At 47.3% G+C, this 20,335-nt stretch overlaps 1 protein-coding gene across 1 annotated transcript in view; it reads right to left on the minus strand.

The window, feature by feature from the left end:
- Positions 1-20,335, minus strand: part of FOCAD (focadhesin) — a 200,516-nt gene that overhangs the window by 164,734 nt on the left and 15,447 nt on the right. Inside the window, exon 3 of the mRNA XM_075594653.1 lies at positions 2,531-2,605. Coding sequence (XP_075450768.1) covers positions 2,531-2,605 — 75 coding nt within the window. The remainder of the gene's footprint in view (positions 1-2,530; positions 2,606-20,335) is intronic.

Raw genomic sequence — 20,335 nt, forward strand, 5'->3', positions numbered from 1 at the left:
ATACACGAAACGCCTAGGAGGGTGTCTACCTCCGTTAGTTTTATGGATTAATAAAGGATTGTTCTTCATTCAATTTTTGTTGGTGAGCCACTCTTTTGGCTGTGCGCCAGTTCTCTCTTCTCTACATCGCATCAACGTTTGTACGTTCTTTTGTGGATTGTGCAGATTGGAATAACATTACCAACTTCAAACACGACTTGCATTACTCATCAATATGAGCAAGGGAACTTTAAAGATGCAACTATTGGGAGGGCTGAGGAAGACCCCGAAACGTTAGCATTTTTGTTATCGGAGTGGTAAATATATTTAATTTTGATTTATATTTAGGAGTGTTGCTGCTTCTATTTACTAATGCAATGTAAGGGATTGTGGCAGCCACCATCACAATCTTCTTTGATGGTAATTTGCATTATTTTTCTAATATACACTCTTCCATACCCCTTTAGCACCACTCCCACTCATTTAATCAACCATTGAGATAGTTGTAATAGCGTGGATGCACTTAGCCAATGTATCACTGTTTGCACAGAAGCTTTTTCAAGGCTCCAAAGCGAAGTCTCTAGTGATATAATGGCAACTGCTGTACCAGGGATCCATGAATCATAATGCTTTAGCTGCAACAGTAAAAGATACTGAAAAGGCAAGAAGGCTAAGGCTGCGCTTTGAGTGCCGGTGACGGCGATGCGACGGCGCGTCAAAACAAATGCATTGTCGCTGTCGTCGGCGCTTATAGTGCACGCGATGGCGCGACCAAGCAACAGTGCTTCCAAAAATCTGGTAGTCGCTGTTATTTGATTTTTTTTTCAGCGACGGCCTCCCCTTGTGGCCAATCGGAGAGCTTCTCCGCCCCTCTGCCTTCCCCCTTTCTGACATCACTGGCCTTGTAGCCAGTGATGTCGCCTAAACTTAAATTACAACTACCGCAATGGTGACGGGTGACGTCATCGGTCGTGTCGCCGGCAGTATAAGCGCGGCCTAAGAGAACATTCATCGCTTTTTAAGAATAGGATAGTGAGGTAAAAGACATAGTGAAGGTAATAAATAATAAAAATCACTTAATATAAATATTTATAATATCAATGATAAAAAATATATATATACAACTTACAAAGGCAGACTTTTTAGATCATTTCTATTTTTTTAAATGTGTTATAATAAACCGCTGCAGTGACATCAATGGGCAGTAGGATAATAGGGTATGTAACCTCCTGGGTTGCGTACAGACATACCCCGCATTAACATACGCAATGGGAACAGAGCATGTATGTAAAGCGAAAATGTACTTAAAGTGAAGCACTCCCTTTTCCCACTCATCGATGCATGTACTGTACTGCAATAGTTATATACGTGAATAACTGATGTAAATAACGCATGTGTAACAGGCTCTATAGTCTCCCCGCTTGCGCACAGCTTCGGTACAGGTAGGGAGCCGGTATTGCTGCTCAGGACGTGCTGACAGGCGCATGCGTGAGCTGCCGTTTGCCTATTGAGCGAGATGTACTTACTCGCGAGTGTACTTAAAGTGAGTGTCCTTAAACCAAGGTATGCCTGTATAGTGTTTTTACCAGATGTGCAGGGTGATATTACCCACTGGATGCAAACATTTAATCCATACCTTCCGCTGCCAAGAGGCATCCATATAATTCCTCTTCAACCATGGGTTAAACCATTCCATTATCTCTCTTTAAAGCAACAGTCTAAGCTGCCGAATTTTTTTTTTCTTCCCCCCCTTTAAAAAGTGCATTAATACAATCAACACAACGAGAAGTACAGCTCAATCCCCTTATAACGCTGTGCTTGGGGTCCGAAGAATCACATCGCGTTATAAGCGGATCGCGTTAGAAATAATGTACAATTGTATGTATTGTACAATAAAGTATTTAAGATACCAATAATCGTGTTGTAAAGTATTCATAAATATAAAAATTGGGAGCCACGCTTGCATCGCGTTATAAGCGGATTCGTGTTGTAATGGATCGCGTTATAACGGGGTTGAACTGTAATTCTCTAAGTAAGTCTCTAAGTTGCTGATCAATATGCGAAGATTCGGCACGGGGGTTCACTACATTTCTGTCAGTGCAGCAGAAGAGGACCAAAGATGCAAAGTTCTGTGACCAGGCAGTCACTAGATACAATTGGTGCACTGCTAGAGAAAGGGCAGGGCTCAAACAGGGTTGTGCCAGAGCATGAGAAGAGGAAGGGGATGTGACTTTGTTAATGGTTGCTATAGAAACAAAAAAGGTTCACTACATTACATTAAAAATTTAATAGAGATGGTTTTTTTAAAATGCTACTAGTATTTTCTCATAGTACAGAACTGATTTATTTAAAAAAAAAAAACATGTACGGTATTGCTTGGTCTGCAGCTTTAACACGTGTAATACCATATCTACAGTTCATTGGCTTTATAGCTAATGACTGTACTTCAGGTGGATGGAAAGCTCTATTCATGAAAGAAATGATGACGTGTTTTAATACTACCTTTGAATTGGCCCAGCCACCTTTATCCTATTACTTTTGACAGTTGTACCTGGTTTGAGGACTGTTGGATCTTCTCTGAGGTAACATTTTCTTTCAGCACAGAAGCAATGAGATGAGCCACTGCCTGCGGAAGGTAAAGAAGAAACTTTAAAAACCAGCGGCAAGAACAATAAACAGAAAGTCACACATTGATGTAAATGTATTATATATATATACATATATATATATATATATATATATATATATATATATATATATATATATATATATATATATGTAGAGGTATCAGTACCGTGTTAGCCAAGCTTCAATAATCAAAAAATAAATAGATGATACCGTTCTGTGGCTAACGAAATGCTTTTATTTGTGCGAGCTTTCGAAATACACTGATCTCTTCTTCCGACGATGTTACAATGAATGAAGCAAAAGGTAAACTTAAAAACAGTGTCTCTTGGAATGTTATCTGTGCTGTTCCTTCCCCCGGTGTGTATGTGTTTTATGGCTAGAGGTGTCAAAAGGTTACTGAAAGCAAGTGAAGAAAGAGTGTGTATGTGTATCAGTGTGAATAAAAATGAATGGAGAGCCCACAGTATATACAGTGCTTTACACAAGGTGTGTGTGGAGTGGGAGTGGATATAAATGGTGTGGGTGGGTGTGGAAATGTGAGAGTTTGTAGCACAACTAAAAGTGTGTGTGGATACTTAGTGGTCCCTATTGGTGTATAGGGATGGAAAAACAAGGAGTATTAGTATGTGTGAGAGACAGCTGTGTGTGCATACATATAGCACAGTATATAGAGACATGGCCTTTAGCGCTCATGGGACGAGAGTTCACTACTGCCAGTAATGACTCATAAAATTTCGATCTCTGTTTAGGCCACTGCTAAGTGTCCCGAACAGTTGCATACATTTGTATTCATGCAACCGTCTCTCTTTCGGGGTTTTAAGATTACCTTTGAGTATGGCAACCCTCAGATCGTTCATCTTATGGCCAGAGTCAGAGAAATGTTCGCCAACAGGACTGTCTCTTGTTCCGCGTATGATGCTGTGGCGATGCAGGTTCATTCTCTTGTTTAGTCCCTGCCCTGTCTCACCTATGTAGTAGCAGCCCCCTGGGCATTTCATGCACATGATGAGGTACACGACATTGCTGGAGGAACAGGTGAACCTTCCTCTGATTTTGTATTCCCGATTCCTGTGTGGTATTTGTATTGTGTCCGCTGTGTAGAGCATTGCGCAGGTTTTGCATCTTGGGTCCTGGCATGGTTTTGTATGAGTCATTACTGACAGTAGTGAACTCTCGTCCCATGAGCGCTAAAGGCCATGTCTGTACACACTGTGCTATATGTATGCACACACAGCTGTCTCTCACACATACTAATACTCCTTGTTTTTCCATCCCTATACACCAATAAGGACCACTAAGTATCCACACACACTTTTAGTTGTGCTACAAACTCTCACAATTCCACACCCACCGACACCATTTATATCCACTCCCACTCCACACACACCTTGTGTAAAGCACTGTATATACTGTGGGCTCTCCATTCATTTTTATTCACACTGATACACATACACACTCTTTCTTCACTTGCTTTCAGTAACCTTTTGACACCTCTAGCCATAAAACACATCCACACCGGGGGAAGGAACAGCACAGATAACATTCCAAGAGACACTGTTTTTAAGTATGCCTTTTGCTTCATTCATTGTAACATCGCCGGAAGAAGAGATCAGTGTATCTCGAAAGCTCGCACAAATAAAAGCATTTCGTTAGCCACAGAACGGTATCATCTATTTATTTTTTGATTGTATATATATATATTTATATATATATATATATATATAAACACAAAAAAGAAAAAAATGGCACCAACCTAAACCCACTGTATGTAAAGAAGCAAGTACGTTTCATCTCAAAAGACTTCATCAGGGAGTGATGGATTCATCAGTCCCCTGATGAAGTCTTTTGAGATGAAACGCGTAGGGAGTGTCATGTGGACTTGATATTGTCCAGTTTTATTGATTATCACTCACTACTCTATATACAGGACTATTTACTATTTGGTATACACTGATCCCAGCCGGCGACTTGCTGCATCTGTGGGGACTGCTATTGTGACGTCATCGAGTTCTCGCGTGATTTGGAGCCGAGAACTCATTGCTGTGATGCTGGATTTGAAGGAGGGCGGCGTCCCTCATATTCCCCGGTACACAGAGGTTACTGCTGAGGTTGCTGCAATTCATCCACACCGGATAATTTCACCGAAGTCACCTGATACCTGGTTCCTGCGTCTTGCTGGTGATTGAGTTGAACTCATAACTGCTTTTTATTCCGTTATGTTTGTGAGTGTGTCTTTTATATCTTCTACTCCATAAATATTTTGTTATACTTTTTTACGCTATGAGTGCACCTGTTTTTTTTCTGTTTTTATAGATATATAAATATACAGCTAAACCCCGTTATAACGCGCCTCGTTATACCGCGATTCGGTTATAACGCGGTTTTCCCGTGGCTCCCGTTTTAAAAAAAAAAAAAAAAAAAAAAAAAAATTTTAAATTTTTTTTTTACATTTTTTTTTGCACACTGCACACACTGCACACACTGCACACACTCACTGCACACACACTGCTCATTGCTCACACTGCCACACTGCACACACACTGCTCATTGCTCACACTGACACACTGCACACACACTGCACACACACTGCTCATTGCTCACACTGCACACACTGACACACTGCACACACACTGCACACTGCACACACACTGCTCATTGCTCACACTGACACACTGCACACACACTGCACACTGCACACACACTGCACATTGCTCACACTGACACACTGCACACACACTGCACACTGCACACACACTGCACACACACTGCTCATTGCTCACACTGCACACACTGACACACTGCACACACACTGCACACACACTGCACACTGCTCATTGCTCACACTGCACACACTGACACACTGCACACACACTGCTCATTGCTCACACTGCACACACACTGGACACACACTGCACACTGCACACACACTGCTCATTGCTCACACTGCACACACTGACACACTGCACACACACTGCACACACACTGCACACACACTGCACACTGCACACACACTGCACATTGCTCACACTGACACACTGCACACACTGCACACACACTGCACACTGCTCATTGCTCACACTGCACACACTGACACACTGCACACACACTGCACACACTGCACACACACTGCACACACACTGCACACTGCTCATTGCTCACACTGCACACACTGACACACTGCACACACACTGCTCATTGCTCACACTGCACACACACTGCTCATTGCTCACACTGCACACACTGACACACTGCACACACACCCACGCACACACACTCACACACACTCACACACACTCACAGACACTCACAGACACTCACAGACACTCACACACACTCACACACACTCACACACACTCACACACACTCACACACACTCACACACACTCACACACACTCACACACACTCACACACACTCACACACACTCACACACACTCACACACACTCACACACACTCACACACACTCACAGACACTCACAGACACTCACAGACACTCACAGACACTTACAGACACTCACAGACACTCACACACACTCACACACACTCACACACACTCACACACACTCACACACACTCACACACACTCACACACACTCACACACACTCACACACACTCACACACACTCACACACACTTACAGACACTCACACACACTCACACACACTTACAGACACTCACACACACTCACACACACTTACAGACACTCACAGACACTCACACACACTTACACACACTTACACACACTTACACACACACTCAGACACTTACACACACTCACAGACACTTACACACACTCACACCCACATACACACACCCATATACACACACACACTTTCTCTCCCATAAATACATACACACACACACTCTCTCACTCTACACAGACGGGGGGTGGGGTCGGAGCAGAGGAAAGGCCGCGACCAGCACCACCACCCGCTCCCCCCCTCCTCCCGCGCAGGCAGCGGGAGCACCGGGGACAGCGGTGGGGAGAAGAAACCCCCCGCTACCACCTCCGTGCAGGCAGCGGGATCTGAGGTAAGCGGCGACCTGAGGGACATCCCCGCTCCCATCTCCTGCCCCGCGGCCTGTCCCTCGGTGACAGGGGGAAGCGGGGACAGGAGGGACATCCTCGCTCCCATCTCCTGCCCCGCGGCCTGTCCCGCGGTGACAGGAGGGACATCCCCGCTCCCATCTCCTGCCCCGCGGCCTGTCCCGTGGTGACAGGGGGAAGCGGGGACAGGAGGGACATCCCCGCTCCCATCTCCTGCCCCGCGGCCTGTCCCGCGGTGACAGGGGGAAGCGGGGACAGGAGGGACATCCCCGCTCCCATCTCCTGCCCCGCGGGCTGTCCCGCGGTGACAGGCGGAAGCGGGGAGCGGAGGGACATGCCCGCTCCCATCTCCTGTCCCGCGGGATGAATATGCGCTAAAGCGCGGCGGCCATTTTTTTTTTCCGCGACCCCGTTAGTAACGCGGTGGTCTCGGGGTGGACCCCGAGACCCGCGTTATAACGGGGTTTAGCTGTATGTATATATATATATATATATATATATAAAAAAAAAAATTTTTTTAAATAAACTAATTTAAAATGTTAGTCCTACCAAGCAGAATACGTTAAGAGTTGCAAAAAAGGAAAAGCATATATCTATGGGACACCTCCACAATCATTTGTTTTCAGTTCTTTAAAATCTTTTGCATTAATCAGAACATCAGGGAACGGTTTAACCATTGTGACAGCTTGCCAAATGTTGACGAACACCTAAACCATACTCAGGAATTCAGGACCATATTTACTAAGCGGTGCTATACCTTCAGGCACTTTATTACCCATTCACTCTAATGGTCCGACATTATAAAGAAAGTGTGTCACGGCACAGCGCCGCTTCCGAAAATATGGGTCTAAAGGTCAGTGAATTTAGCAAGAATTGTCATCTCTTACCTTGTTTTTAATAATTTTTCACAAAACTCTTCAGGAAATGTGATAATACAGCAAATGTTAACATATATGATAAAAAAAACATAAAACTATATTTGATATAAGCTATGAAACCTATTAGCGAACTAACATTAGGACTCTTCATTGATGAAACTATAGCATATAGAGCAGGAGTGGGCAACTCCAGCCCTCGGGGGGCCACCAACCGGCCATGTATTAGAGAGAGTCCTACTTCCGCACGGGTTCATTCTGACTGAGACACCTGCGCTGAAGCAGGGATATCCGCCGCCTGAGGACTGGAGTTGGCCACCTCTCGTATAGAGCTTTCAAAACCTGATTCCTTCTTCAAGTGTACTCAGAAAGTGTCATCGCCTACAGATGCAATAACGCGTTAGCCCCGCCCCTTTCCTGCACGCGGTTAGTTCGTTTTCAATGGGGTCTGCTCCCACTGGCACAGTCTGTGTCCCTCACTGCACAATGCCAGTGGGTGCACTAATGCCCGCTGTGTACCAGCACGTCTGTTTAATGTATCAGTATCTGTACATTCAGTATGAGTGTCTACTACTGTATGTATATCACTATGGGTCTGTGTGCAGTGGGGTAAAAGGGCATCAGGTGAATTGAAGAAGGCGACATTAACCCATTTGCTGCTAGATGAGCTGGACATTTACTGGTATCTGTGCCAGGAAAAGGGTTCAAATATTTACCATGTCTGAAAGTTTAACATACGCTGTTGGATTTTGGTAGAGGGCTCTAACCCCCTCCAGAAAAGGGCCACAGAAGCCAAACCTCAGCGTTGTTTGGTCTAAGAAGGACCACTTGATTCTGTCGAACGTTTTTTCTACGTCGAGACTCAAAATCATTGATTTGGTTCCGGTGAGATGCACGTGGTCAATTATATCCACAATTTTGCGGGTGTTGTCGGAGGCCTGTCTTCCAGACACAAAACCTACTTGATCTACATGTATGAATCTAGGGAGGATTGGGTTTAGCCTGTTTGCCAAGATCTTGCTGTATATTTTGAGATCTGTGTTTAGTAGGGAGATTGGCCTATAGTTACCACACATAAGCGGGTCTCTAACCTCCTTATGGATTATGGCTAGATTTGCCGGCGTGATTGTAGCGGGGATCGGCTCTCCTTGGAGGAAGGAGTTGTACATGTCTAATAGATAGGGGGAGAGGGTCGGCATGAACATCTTATAATAGGAGTTCGAAAAAACGTCTGGGCCCGGTGTTTTGGCTAATTTGAGAGAGCCGATGGCTTTGGATAATTCCTCCTGGGAGATATTTTTGTTCAGATTCTCCATCTCCTCCGGTGATAGGGAGGGGAGGTTACACTGCTCTAAGTATTGCGTTATTGTTTCAAGGCTAACCGGGTCTCGGTCTGGGGGGTGTAGGTTATACAAATCAGAGTAAAAATCTGCAAATTCCTGTGCTATGCTATCTCTTTTTCTATATATGAGATCTGTCCTTTTTTAGTCTGTATTCAGGCTATCTGGGATTTAACTCGTATGCCTCTGAGCTTTGTGGCCAAAAGCCTATCTGCTTTGTTGCCTCTGTCGAAATATTTTTGTTTGGACCAGCTCAGTGCTCTCTCCACCTCTTCGAGCTGTGTTTGTTTAAGGGCAGATCTGGTTAGAGTTAATTGTCTTAGCGTTTTTTTGGACGCCGTGACTTTGTGCTGCTGTTCCAGCTGAGAGATCTTATCTGTGAGATCTTTTTGAAGCTTGAGTTTCGTTTTCTTTTTATAGGAGGCAATTGAGATCAGATCTCCCCTAATGGAGGCTTTGTGGGCCTCCCACAGCATAGCTGGAGCTGAGACGGAGCCTGCATTAATTTGGAAAAAAATTGATAATTTTTGCCGTATTACCAACTCTGTGTCAGGGCAGTTAAGTAAGGAGTCGTTCAACTTCCATTTATACTGGGTGTTTTTAACAAAGGGCAGAGGGAGAGTGAGTTCGATCGGAGCGTGGTCGGACCAGGTTATCGGACCTATGTTTGACTGGGAGGCTGCCTGGAAGACATTTCTAATACCTAGAAAGTAATCGATCCTCGAGTCGGACTGATGAGGTGTAGAGAAAAAGGTGTAGTCCCTTTGACCCTGGTGCTGAGCCCTCCATATGTCCACCAGAGAGTACTCTTCCATGATGTCCCTAAATTTTTTGGCTTTCTTTTGGGATTGGGTGGCATAAGGAGTAAGCGTGGATGGAAAGAGGTTGGGAACGGGAGTTGTAGATTTGTCTTGCGCGTGTGAGGCAACCATAGGGGTACTTTACAGGAACAAATCCTCCCTAAGTCTCCTGGTCAGAAAGCGTATTGCACAGCAGATGCTAATGCCAATTATTGACTATGGAGACATAGTATATGGCTCGGCTCCTCAAACCCACCTTAGCAAACTTGACACCCTCTACAATTCAATTTGTCGTTTTGTTCTCCAATGCAACTACAACACACATCACAGCGAAATGCTCAAAGAACTAGATTGGTCATCACTAGAGTCTAGGCGCAAAGTTCACCTTTCCTGTCTCACCCTCAAATACTTTCTGGGCAAGCTACCCAGCTACCTGAACAAGCTCCTCACCCCTACCACATGCAGTAACTATCACCTGAGATCAGACTCCAAAAGACTATTCATGGTCCCAAGACTCAACAAAGTATCCGGACGTTCCTCCTTCTCCTTCCGTGCACCCCAAAACTGGAACAACCTACCAGAGACTCTCATATCCACCACCAGCTTAAGTTCTTTCAAATCTAAGGCTGTCTCACACTTTAATCTGGTCTGTAACTGTTTCATACGCTCATAATATATATTTTCTTTAACTGTGCATGCAATGTCTTGTATATAATGTATACCTTGTTCATTTATGTAACTGTATTTGTAACCATGTATTATTTTGTTTTACTCTGTGCCCAGGACATACTTGAAAACGAGAGGTAACTCTCAATGTATTACTTCCTGGTAAAATATTTTATAAATAAATAAATAATTAAATATTAAAGTCCCCACCAATAATCAGGGAGGAGAGGGATTGTTGCTCTAGAGACTCAAGAAGCTTTCTTAGGAAGGGTATTTGGTGTTCATTGGGGGCGTATACATTAACAAGCGTGATTGGTGTTCCCGACAGGGTGCCCTGTATTATCAGGAACCGTCCATCTAGGTCAAGAAATGACTTGGTTAGGGCAAAGGGGACTCCATTCTTGATTAGGATGGCTACTCCTCTTTTTTTGCTTGGTGAAGACGCAAAATATGCCTGGGGAATACGCTTTTGAATGTATTGGGCGGCGTTGGCGAGTTAAAGTGGGTTTCTTGAATGAGTATAATGTCACCCTTTGATATTTTTAAGTCCTGAAATACTAGTTTCCTCTTTTTTACGGAGTTGAGGCCTTTTACGTTAAGCGAAATTAGTTTAATAGAAGACATTATACTGTGATGGACATTATCAGAGCTCTGGGCTCCGATGCTCTTGGATTTCCCATGTCAAGAGCCCATTTGAAATGTGGGGTGGGGTGGACGGTGAGGACCCTGGTTCGGGTCTTGTTTTTAAAGTTTTTAAAAATTCTATCCATCCTCTAGCGTTGGGGACACGGGGGGATATGTGAACTATATGTCATTTTGAAACAGATGCATACAGGTTTGAGGGAGTGTGGGTTAGGGTAGGGAAGTTCTTTACACCTTTTATTGCAAGAGATTCCTAGGGGGGGAGAGGGGGGAGGAAGGGGGGAGGGAGCAGGGGGAGAAGGAGATCTGGTAGACAGATTCAGTTGCCGTGTGTATAACATAAGTAGATTGACTGCTTAGAAAAAGGAAGTTTGAGTCTATGTTAACCTTTATCTACATTATCTAGGGGTGGGGGAAAGAGAGGGGAGGGGGAGGGAGGGGAGGGGGGAGGGAGGGTAGGGGGGGAGGGAGGGGGGAGTAAGGGGAGGGGGGAAGGGAGGGGAAGGGAGGGGGGAGAAGGGAGGGGGAAGAAGGGAGGGGGGAAAGGGAGGGGAGGGGGGAAAGGGAGGGGAGGGGGGGAAAGGGAGGGGAGGGGGGGAAAGGGAGGGGAGGGGGGGAAAGGGAGGGGAGGGGGGGAAAGGGAGGGGGGGAAAGGGAGGGGAGGGGGGGAAAGGGAGGAGAGGGGGGGAAAGGGAGGGGGGGAAAGGGAGGGGGGGAAAGGGAGGGGGGAAAGGGAGGGGAGGGGGGGAAAGGGAGGGGGGGAAAGGGAGGGGAGGGGGGGAAAGGGAGGAGAGGGGGGGAAAGGGAGGGGGGGAAAGGGAGGGGGGAAAGGGAGGGGAGGGGGGGAAAGGGAGGGGAGGGGGGGGGGAAAGGGAGGGAAGGGGGGGAAAGGGAGGGGAGGGGGGGAAAGGGGTGGAGGGGGGAAAGGGAGGGGAGGGGGGAAAGGGAGGGAGGGGGGAAAGGGAGGAGGAGGGAAAGGGGGGAGGGGGGAAAGGGGGGGATAGGGGGGAGGGGGGTAGGGAGGGGAAGGGGGGGTAGGGAGGGGAAGGGGGGGTAGGGAGGGAAGGGGGGGTAGGGAGGGAAGGGGGGGTTTAGGGAGGGAAGGGGGGGTAGGGAGGGGGGGGAGAGGAAAAAGGGGGGGGGGGAGAGGGGGTAGGATGGAGGGACATGGGGGATAATGGTGGGGGGGAGGGACGGGGGGATAATGGTGGGGGTGAGGGACGGGGGGATAATGGTGGGTAAAGAACGGAGGGAAAAGGGCTGAAAATATACAACCTTCGCTCCGAGTTTCTTTATGTTGGGGGGGATGATTGAGCAGTCTGTGTTATTGAAGTCCATATTGTTTGAGTGGGACTGGGGTATGAGACATCTACCGGGGAGTTCTGAGCAGATATAGCCTCACTCCAGCTCTTCTTTCCCGCAACGTTCGCGTGTGGTGTTCTCCGGCTAGGGAAAAGTAACAGAGGCGTCCCTGGGATTTTCTGCGGCTCCGTGCGTGACCTTCCTCAAATCCCCGGGGCTCAGAGGCGGGGTGTCAGCTGGAGTACTCGGAAAGGGAGTCGCTCTGGGGACGGCCTCAACTGGTGGGGGAGCTTCTCGGAGGAGGGCCTGATTTCAGGTGGGAGGTAGTAGGGGCTCGTGTCGGGGAGGTTGGGTATGGGGAGCTAACTGGGTAGGAGTGCTGTCAAGCGATTGGAGCAAGTGTGCAGATAGGAGAGTTTGAGGGAGCAATGCAGCTAGTGAATGGGTAAGGGTGGCAGGGGCCTGTGTGGCATAGATGGGGGAGGGAATGGGGCCTGAGGGGGAGGGTAGGCGCCTGGAGGGGTGCTCAAGTGGTATTGGGACGCCTGGGGGGGAGCAGTGGGCTGGGAGATGGCAATAAGGGGACCGAGGATAGATTAACTGATCAGTGGACTATATGTTTGTAATTAACCAGGGGTCCTTCTAGGAGTCCGCCATTCCGAGGCTCAGCAAGAGGGTTCCGTCGGACCAGCTTGGCGACATCCAGGAGAGGTAAGAGCAGGGAGTAGGGGATGGGCTGAATTATGGGGGAACCTTGCTTGAAGCGTTTTTAGGGAGGTCCGGGAATCGTGGGGGAAAGGGGAGGGGGGGAGGTTTGCGTTGCTAGCCACACAGTCAGTATCCTGCTAACAGTTTGCAGGGTGGAGCAGCGGAGTTGTAGGTTAGACGGGCAGTTGAGGTGGAAAGTAGTTTTAAGGTTTAGAGTTCTTTGTATATCGGAGAGGTAAGGGTTTCGGCTGCAACACTGACAGGGATGCGCTTCAACTAGTGGGTCCTCTGTTTGGCTACACGCTCCTATACTCTCGGGGTTTCTGAGGGTTCTTGTCTTGCTGTGGGGGGCACTCATCATCACGCAGGGGGGGTTAGACTGAGGGCTTTCAGGAAATCTCTGGAGTCTTCAGGGTCTGTGATGGTGAAATATCTGCCGTTTCTGGGGACAATCAGTTTGAAGGGGAAGCCCCATCTATATTTGACTCCTCGATCTCTTAGGAGGGTTGTGAGGGGCTTCATCTCTTATTTTGGCGATAGTGACCCTGGAGAGGTCGCTAAAGATTTGGATGTTGTAATCGTCCACTCGAATATCCCCCGCTCCACTCCAGGCCATCATTATCTTTTCTTTCGTGGAGTAAGCGTGGGGTTTCATGATGACGTCTCTGGGACGGTTCGGGTCCGGGGACTTGGGTCCAAGGGCCATGTGCGCCCGATCCATCTGGAGGTCGTGCTCGGATAAGTCTGGAATCAGATTCAGAAACACTTTTCTGAGGTAAGTTTGTAGGGTATCTGGAGACAGGGATTCAGGGATACTCCTGATGCGCAGGTTTTGTCTCCGATCTCGATTTTTTTGGTCCTCCAGGGCGTTTTTTAAATCCATCATTTCGTGTCCCAATCTGGCCATTTCGTCCTCTGTATTTGATTGGGTTATCATGGCTCGGTCCATTATGGCCTCTAGGACTTCCGTCCGTTTAGTGAGGGATCTTAGATCGGATCTAATCCAATCCAAGGCCGTCTCCAGGTCCTCCTGAAAGTCCTTCCTCATTCTGAGGAAAAGGGATTCGAAAAATTCTTTATTTAGCCCTTGCTGTGTCGGGTCGAATTGTCCCTGCAGTGCGCCCTCCGCAGCGTGCTCGGGCTCCTCGTCGCCATCTTGGAGGTCGGCTCCATCTGTCGTTGTGCGGGAGGAAAAAACTTGGTAACCGTGTTTAGGGTTTTTTTCTGTTGCTTGCCTGTCATTTCCTCGGCTTCAGAAGGGGTAATGGCTGCTTTTTGGGGTTTTTTTTGCAGTGTGAGTTGCTCGTTCAGATCGTTTTCTTCGAGGGTGTCAGGAGCTCTTCCCGTAGTCAGCCATTCACGGTGACGTCACCGGAAGTCTCCGACCACCCGCATTTTAAGTGAAACTTCTTTGTGTTTTGTGACTGTTTTGTCGCAGAAATTGTATTTGTGATGGTGATGTTTTTAATTAAAAATCAAAACACAATTTCAGTGCCAAAACGCAAAGAAGTTTGACTTAGAACGTGCGCGCTCGGCACACACCCCGTTTTACCTGTACTTCCATGTGTAGTAACTGTGAATTCCTCGTGTGCGTGTCTGCACGTGTCTGTTTGTGCATGTGCGCGTGCCTCTGTGTGCGTGTGCGACTTACCCAGCCAGCACGCCAAGGGATTGGCTGGTTCCACAAGGGGGTTGAGAACAAAGGAGAGTCATCCTATCTGGGAGACGTTGGTCCAATAAGCAGAGTCATTGTCTCTCCCAGATAACGAAGCGCCTATCTCATTAAGAGATAGCATAACGGAACTGAGAACTGGGGCAGGCAGGTGCCGTTCGCATTGGGCGGTTTGTAACTATTGCTTAGCTTGCCTCGCCTCAGCCCCTCTGTCACACCCCTAGCCTGGATTGGCCAACACAGATGAGCCATCACACTGTGATGTGGTCACAACCCCGTTCTCCAGGCTTTCCTATGGAGACGGGGAAACTATGAAAGAGAGGCAGCCGATCTGAGTTCCACAGCTCATTCTTGGGCTGGCGTGCAGGCGGACTAAGTGGTGTGCTCCGAGGTTGTGCCGGAGACACCCGAAACCGAGGCTGCGTGCTATACCGAGCGGGAGATTTGAAGTTGCTTGGCCTCAACTTGCAGCATATGAAGCCTGGCGGCTCCGGACCCCTACAGAAGTGGAAACTGCGCTGATACGCCATTTCAGTGGCACCGGGCACCTAGGACTGCCAGGATTCCCCCATTATTCCCCTGGTTCTGCGAGTATACCTCTGTTGAGTGATTTGTGTTGGGTTTGCTGGCTCCAGACAAAATAAAAAAGACTTTATTTGACCTCTATGTCCTGTCTGGTGCTTGACCCTGTGAAAGAGTTCTGGTCTCCCGTAACAGAGACCACTTGCCAAGTTTTGGTAAGCTTAGGGAGCCACACACTTAAAGTAGTTTGTGTGTGGCATCACATGCTCCCCTCCTCACCAGCTTCTTCCGAACATGCTCCACTGTTCTCCAGCTTCTCCCTGCATACTCCTCTTCCCATCTGCCCCCCATTTCTTACTCCATTCACCCTCCCCACCTTCCTTTCTGTCACGCTCTCCACAGCTCACTTCTCTCTCACTACCTTCTCTTCCATTCCTACTTGATGTAGTAGTAACACGGCGAGAATTCACCCACGTGGTGAATTTGGAAGTTACCTAGCTTCCATATTGGGCCCCACCTGGGTGGACTTCCGCCGCTCTCTTTCTCCTGCCTCCACTCTTGGAGTCGAGGAGAGAGAGAGGTGGGCCAGAGAGAATGGTTCGGCTCCTGATCTAGATGAATAGTAATAGAGATTGATGCATAGCCCTTATGTATAAATCTATTAGTGTAGTACTTCTCTTAAACCCCTTTAAATCAGCCCTGCCCCTCGTTTTCCTGGTCTCCGATCCCACGCTCTCCTCACTGATACTCTCTCACACAGACACTCTCACATCTCCGCTCTCAGCTCTGACTAGCTCCTCCCCCAGCGCTCGCACATCTCCTGCTCTCCAATACCTCCTGCTCTCCTCACGCATTGACTGAGGACTGCCCCATAGAGGGCCGTACCTTGTTCAGGGCGCGCACGCAACCATGAGCACTGGGACCGAGGCCAAAGTAGGAGTCCGGAATTTATATCACACACGCAACCGTGAGCACTGGGACCGAGGCCAAAGTAGGAGTCCGGAATTTATATCACACACGCAACCATGAGCACTGGGACCGAGGCCAAAGTAGTAGTCCGGAATTTATATCACACACGCAACCGTGAGCACTGGGACCGAGGCCAAAGTAGGCGACCGGAATTTATATCACACACACACAATCATCATCATCATATTCTGTCCCTGTTGATCCACTGCTTGGTGAAGGCCTCCTCGATGTCTTGCAAGTAGTGCAATTGCAAATATCTCTTCCCCCTTTTGATGATGTCACAAACTTTTGTTTGCTTTCCGAAGCCATTCACTCATTTTCCTGTCTCTTTGGGTAAACACAAACACACACAGGGGCCCATCTGTACACAAATTGTCCTGGAACAGGATTGTTTATTTCTGTTCCCCCCCCCCCCCCTTTGCAGCTCTCTGACTGCCAGCTTTTTATTTCAGTTGCATGCGTCTCTGCTCTGAATACAAACAGTGCCTGTGCAACTGATACATTACTGTTACACATTCCCCTCTCCATACAGCCAGTAGTTGATTTCCCTAGCAACCTCCCTATTCTACTAGCTGAGATTTGGGTCAATCCACCCTTCCTATCTCTGCTGACAAGTTAGTTTGGTCCTGAGACTATTCCTGTCTCCCAGGAACCCCTCACTTCCTTTCTAACCTAGCAGGCTGAGTGAGTACTTCTTCTGCTATCTACTCCCTTGCAAGGCAATCCGTTTTTACCTTCCCCCCCATATCAAAGCACCTTCGCCTAAAGAAGCACTCTCTCACCACACATTACCATCTACAAGTACCTTTATATGTCTGGTGCTTCCCCAATAAAGTTAAGAAAATATAACAGGACTTGTGTGCTTTCAAAAGGGGACGATTTGAGCTATCTGGCCTCATTCATATCCTACATGTGACCCTGTGGTTCCAGTATACAAATACATAATAATAAGTAATATAAGTTTTCATTCCAAAAATGAAACGATTACCTGCCATAGAAAGAACAAAACGAGGGGTAAAATGAGTTCCACCTTTGTTCTTTCTAGTGCTGGTAATCATTCAATTTGGGATTTAAAGCTTAGTGTATGTTTTTTTTGTATTACCAATTGTGAATCAATCAACACAGCTCAGTAAAAAATAAAAATAAAGTGGGGCTACAAACTTGCATTAAGTGCTCAAAGTCATTTCAATTTTCTGAATTATTCTTCATTTGAAAATGACATTTTATAACATAATATCCAACAGAAGAAATAAAAAGTAAAGCAGAGTTATGATAGTTAAGAGCATAGTGTCAGCTATTAAACTGTAGTTAATCATGATTAAGACTGCAAGTCAGACTCTCCTGCTTTATCCTTATATCATAAACAGCATCCCTTAGTTGTTAGGATTATAGAAATGAAATGGGCATCCCATCTGTGACATAATAATTCAGCACACAGGAATATACTGTAGTTCACAGGAACTGTTAATTATGGTGCCGCTACCTCCATAAGAAGGATACAAAACAATCTGTGTCCCCACTGCACAGGGACTTCAAGCATTGTTCAGATCACACCCAGAGAGAGCCCTGTGAGGCCAATTATAGTTAAACCTTAAAAAACATGTGAAGTAAAAAGGTAAACATGCAAAGTCAAGAACGCATTAACCCACCTGACACGGGTCAGCCAAGCCGTCAACACAACATCAGACTACTGTACTGTACAAATAAGCTGGAGATAACAAGATGCTGGTGGGGAATATGCATGTCTTAAAAATAAGCACGTTATGCACTAAAACCCAACTACAGTATGGACTGGAGGAGTAGCTAGTAGCTAATGTCACTGCTATCGCAGTGGGTGAGGGTGGCAGCTATTCTGGTGACCTTGGGCAAATCACTTTGTGGGTTAGTCATTAAACTGTGATTGTGCCGATCGCTGCTGCAGTAACTGTGCCATTAAGTGAACAGTAATGTGCTCTAATACCCCCTCCTTGGGCACATCCTATCGGTTCTGATAAATGAAGCTTAAAGAGATATTAAAGCAACGGCTTAGCAACAGGAATATTGTTTTATAAAATATTAAGGAGCCAGATAGAAAGTTTAGGAGCCAGCATTTTCTTATACAGGGGTGTCATTCCGGCTATCCCCCTCCTGTCGTTGGTTGTGTGTCACTGTGTGTGTGTGTCACTGTGTGTGTGTGTGTGTGTCACTGTGTGTGTGTGTGTCACTGTGTGTGTGTGTCACTGTGTGTGTGTGTGTGTCACTGTGTGTGTGTGTGTGTGTGTCACTGTGTGTGTGTGTCACTGTGTGAGTGACTGTGTGTGTGTGTGCGTCACTGTGTGCGTGTATGTGTGTGTTACTGCGTGTGTGTGTGTGTGTGTGTGTGTGTGTCACTGCGTGTGTGTGTGTGTCACTGCGTGTGTGTGTGTGTGTCACTGCGTGTGTGTGTGTCACTGCGTGTGTGTGTGTGTGTGTCACTGCGTGTGTGTGTGTCACTGTGTGTGTGTGTGTGTGTGTCACTGCGTGTGTGTGTGTGTGTCACTGCGTGTGTGTGTGTGTGTCACTGCGTGTGTGTCACTGCGTGTGTGTGTGTCACTGCGTGTGTGTGTGTCACTGCGTGTGTGTGTGTCACTGTGTGTGTGTGTCACTGCGTGTGTGTCACTGCGTGTGTGTGTGTCATGGCGTGTGTGTGTGTCACGGCGTGTGTGTGTCACGGCGTGTGTGTGTGTCACGGCGTGTGTGTGTGTCACGGCGTGTGTGTGTGTCACGGCGTGTGTGTGTGTCACGGCGTGTGTGTGTGTCACGGCGTGTGTGTGTGTGTCACGGCGTGTGTGTGTGTCACGGCGTGTGTGTGTCACTGCGTGTGTGTGTCACGGCGTGTGTGTGTCACTGCGTGTGTGTGTGTGTCACTGCGTGTGTCACGGCGTGTGTGTGTGTCACGGCGTGTGTGTGTGTCACTGCGTGTGTGTGTGTCACTGCGTGTGTGTGTGTCACTGCGTGTGTCACGGCGTGTGTGTGTGTCACTGCGTGTGTGTGTCACTGCGTGTGTGTGTCACTGCGTGTGTGTGTCACTGCGTGTGTGTGTCACTGCATGTGTGTGTCACTGCATGTGTGTGTCACTGCGTGTGTGTCACGGCGTGTGTGTGTGTGTGTCACGGCGTGTGTGTGTGTGTCACGGCGTGTGTGTGTGTCACGGCGTGTGTGTGTGTGTCACGGTGTGTGTGTCACTGCGTGTGTGTGTCACACTTATCATTTAGGTTATACGCCTTTTTAATTTCACATTATATTATTATTAGCGCACTTCACATTTTCCTTGGCACAAAATAAAAGCTACAAACATGGCCGTCGGGGTCACCAACAGAAAGCTGCAACCTCATCTGGCATGGTGGCTTTACTATTGGCCGCCAGAGCGTGCCCTGACCACGGCGGACATATTTTGTCCCCAAATTGCCTGATGGACCCCCCGTCTATCCAGACTCGCTGCTCTTGAACTGGGGGGATAAGATAAAAAATAAAATCGCTTTACCTAGAATTGTCATTTTAAAAAGCCATGATGTTCACAAAAGCAGAAGGAAATAAAAAAAGCGAACACTGACTTGTCCGACAACTGGTTAATTAGTCAAGGTGACAACTGTTCTCCAGGCAATGAAAACAAACATGCTCTGTAGGATCAGCCGGATCCCAGAGGGCCAGCTATTGCATCTGACACAAGATAAACTGGATAGGACTTAGTTAAGAGACCTCTATTGCTGTGATCAGTTAAGATTAAGCCACTTAAAAATGGTACGTTGTACCACTAAGGACGGAAACGAACAAGTCACAGTAACACTGGGCATGACAGAATCCTTTCCCGCAGCCTGTAAAATGGCGAATTTATTTGGAGATTGACTTGCTGACATTCAAAGCACGTCATCACCAGGGTCCCAGCCATCTGACAGAGCTTCCAATTCCCCACACTCCCATTCGCTCACTTCCATCTGCGGATGAAGGACTCCTAACAGTTCCCAGAATCTCCTTAACTTCCTTTGGGGCCCGCACTTTAAGCCACGCTGGTCCCGCTCTTTGGAACAATTTGCCTTGTACAGATCCCGAGCAAACGTTCAGAAATTGTTCAAAATCATCAATAGATTAGATCAGCGGTGCGCAAACTGGGGGGGGAGGGAAAGCGGCAGTTATAGAGGCCACACACTCTCCCCCAGGCATCTAAA

This window comes from Ascaphus truei, chromosome 1, assembly GCF_040206685.1.
Source record: "Ascaphus truei isolate aAscTru1 chromosome 1, aAscTru1.hap1, whole genome shotgun sequence".
In the NCBI taxonomy this organism is placed as follows: domain Eukaryota; kingdom Metazoa; phylum Chordata; class Amphibia; order Anura; family Ascaphidae; genus Ascaphus; species Ascaphus truei.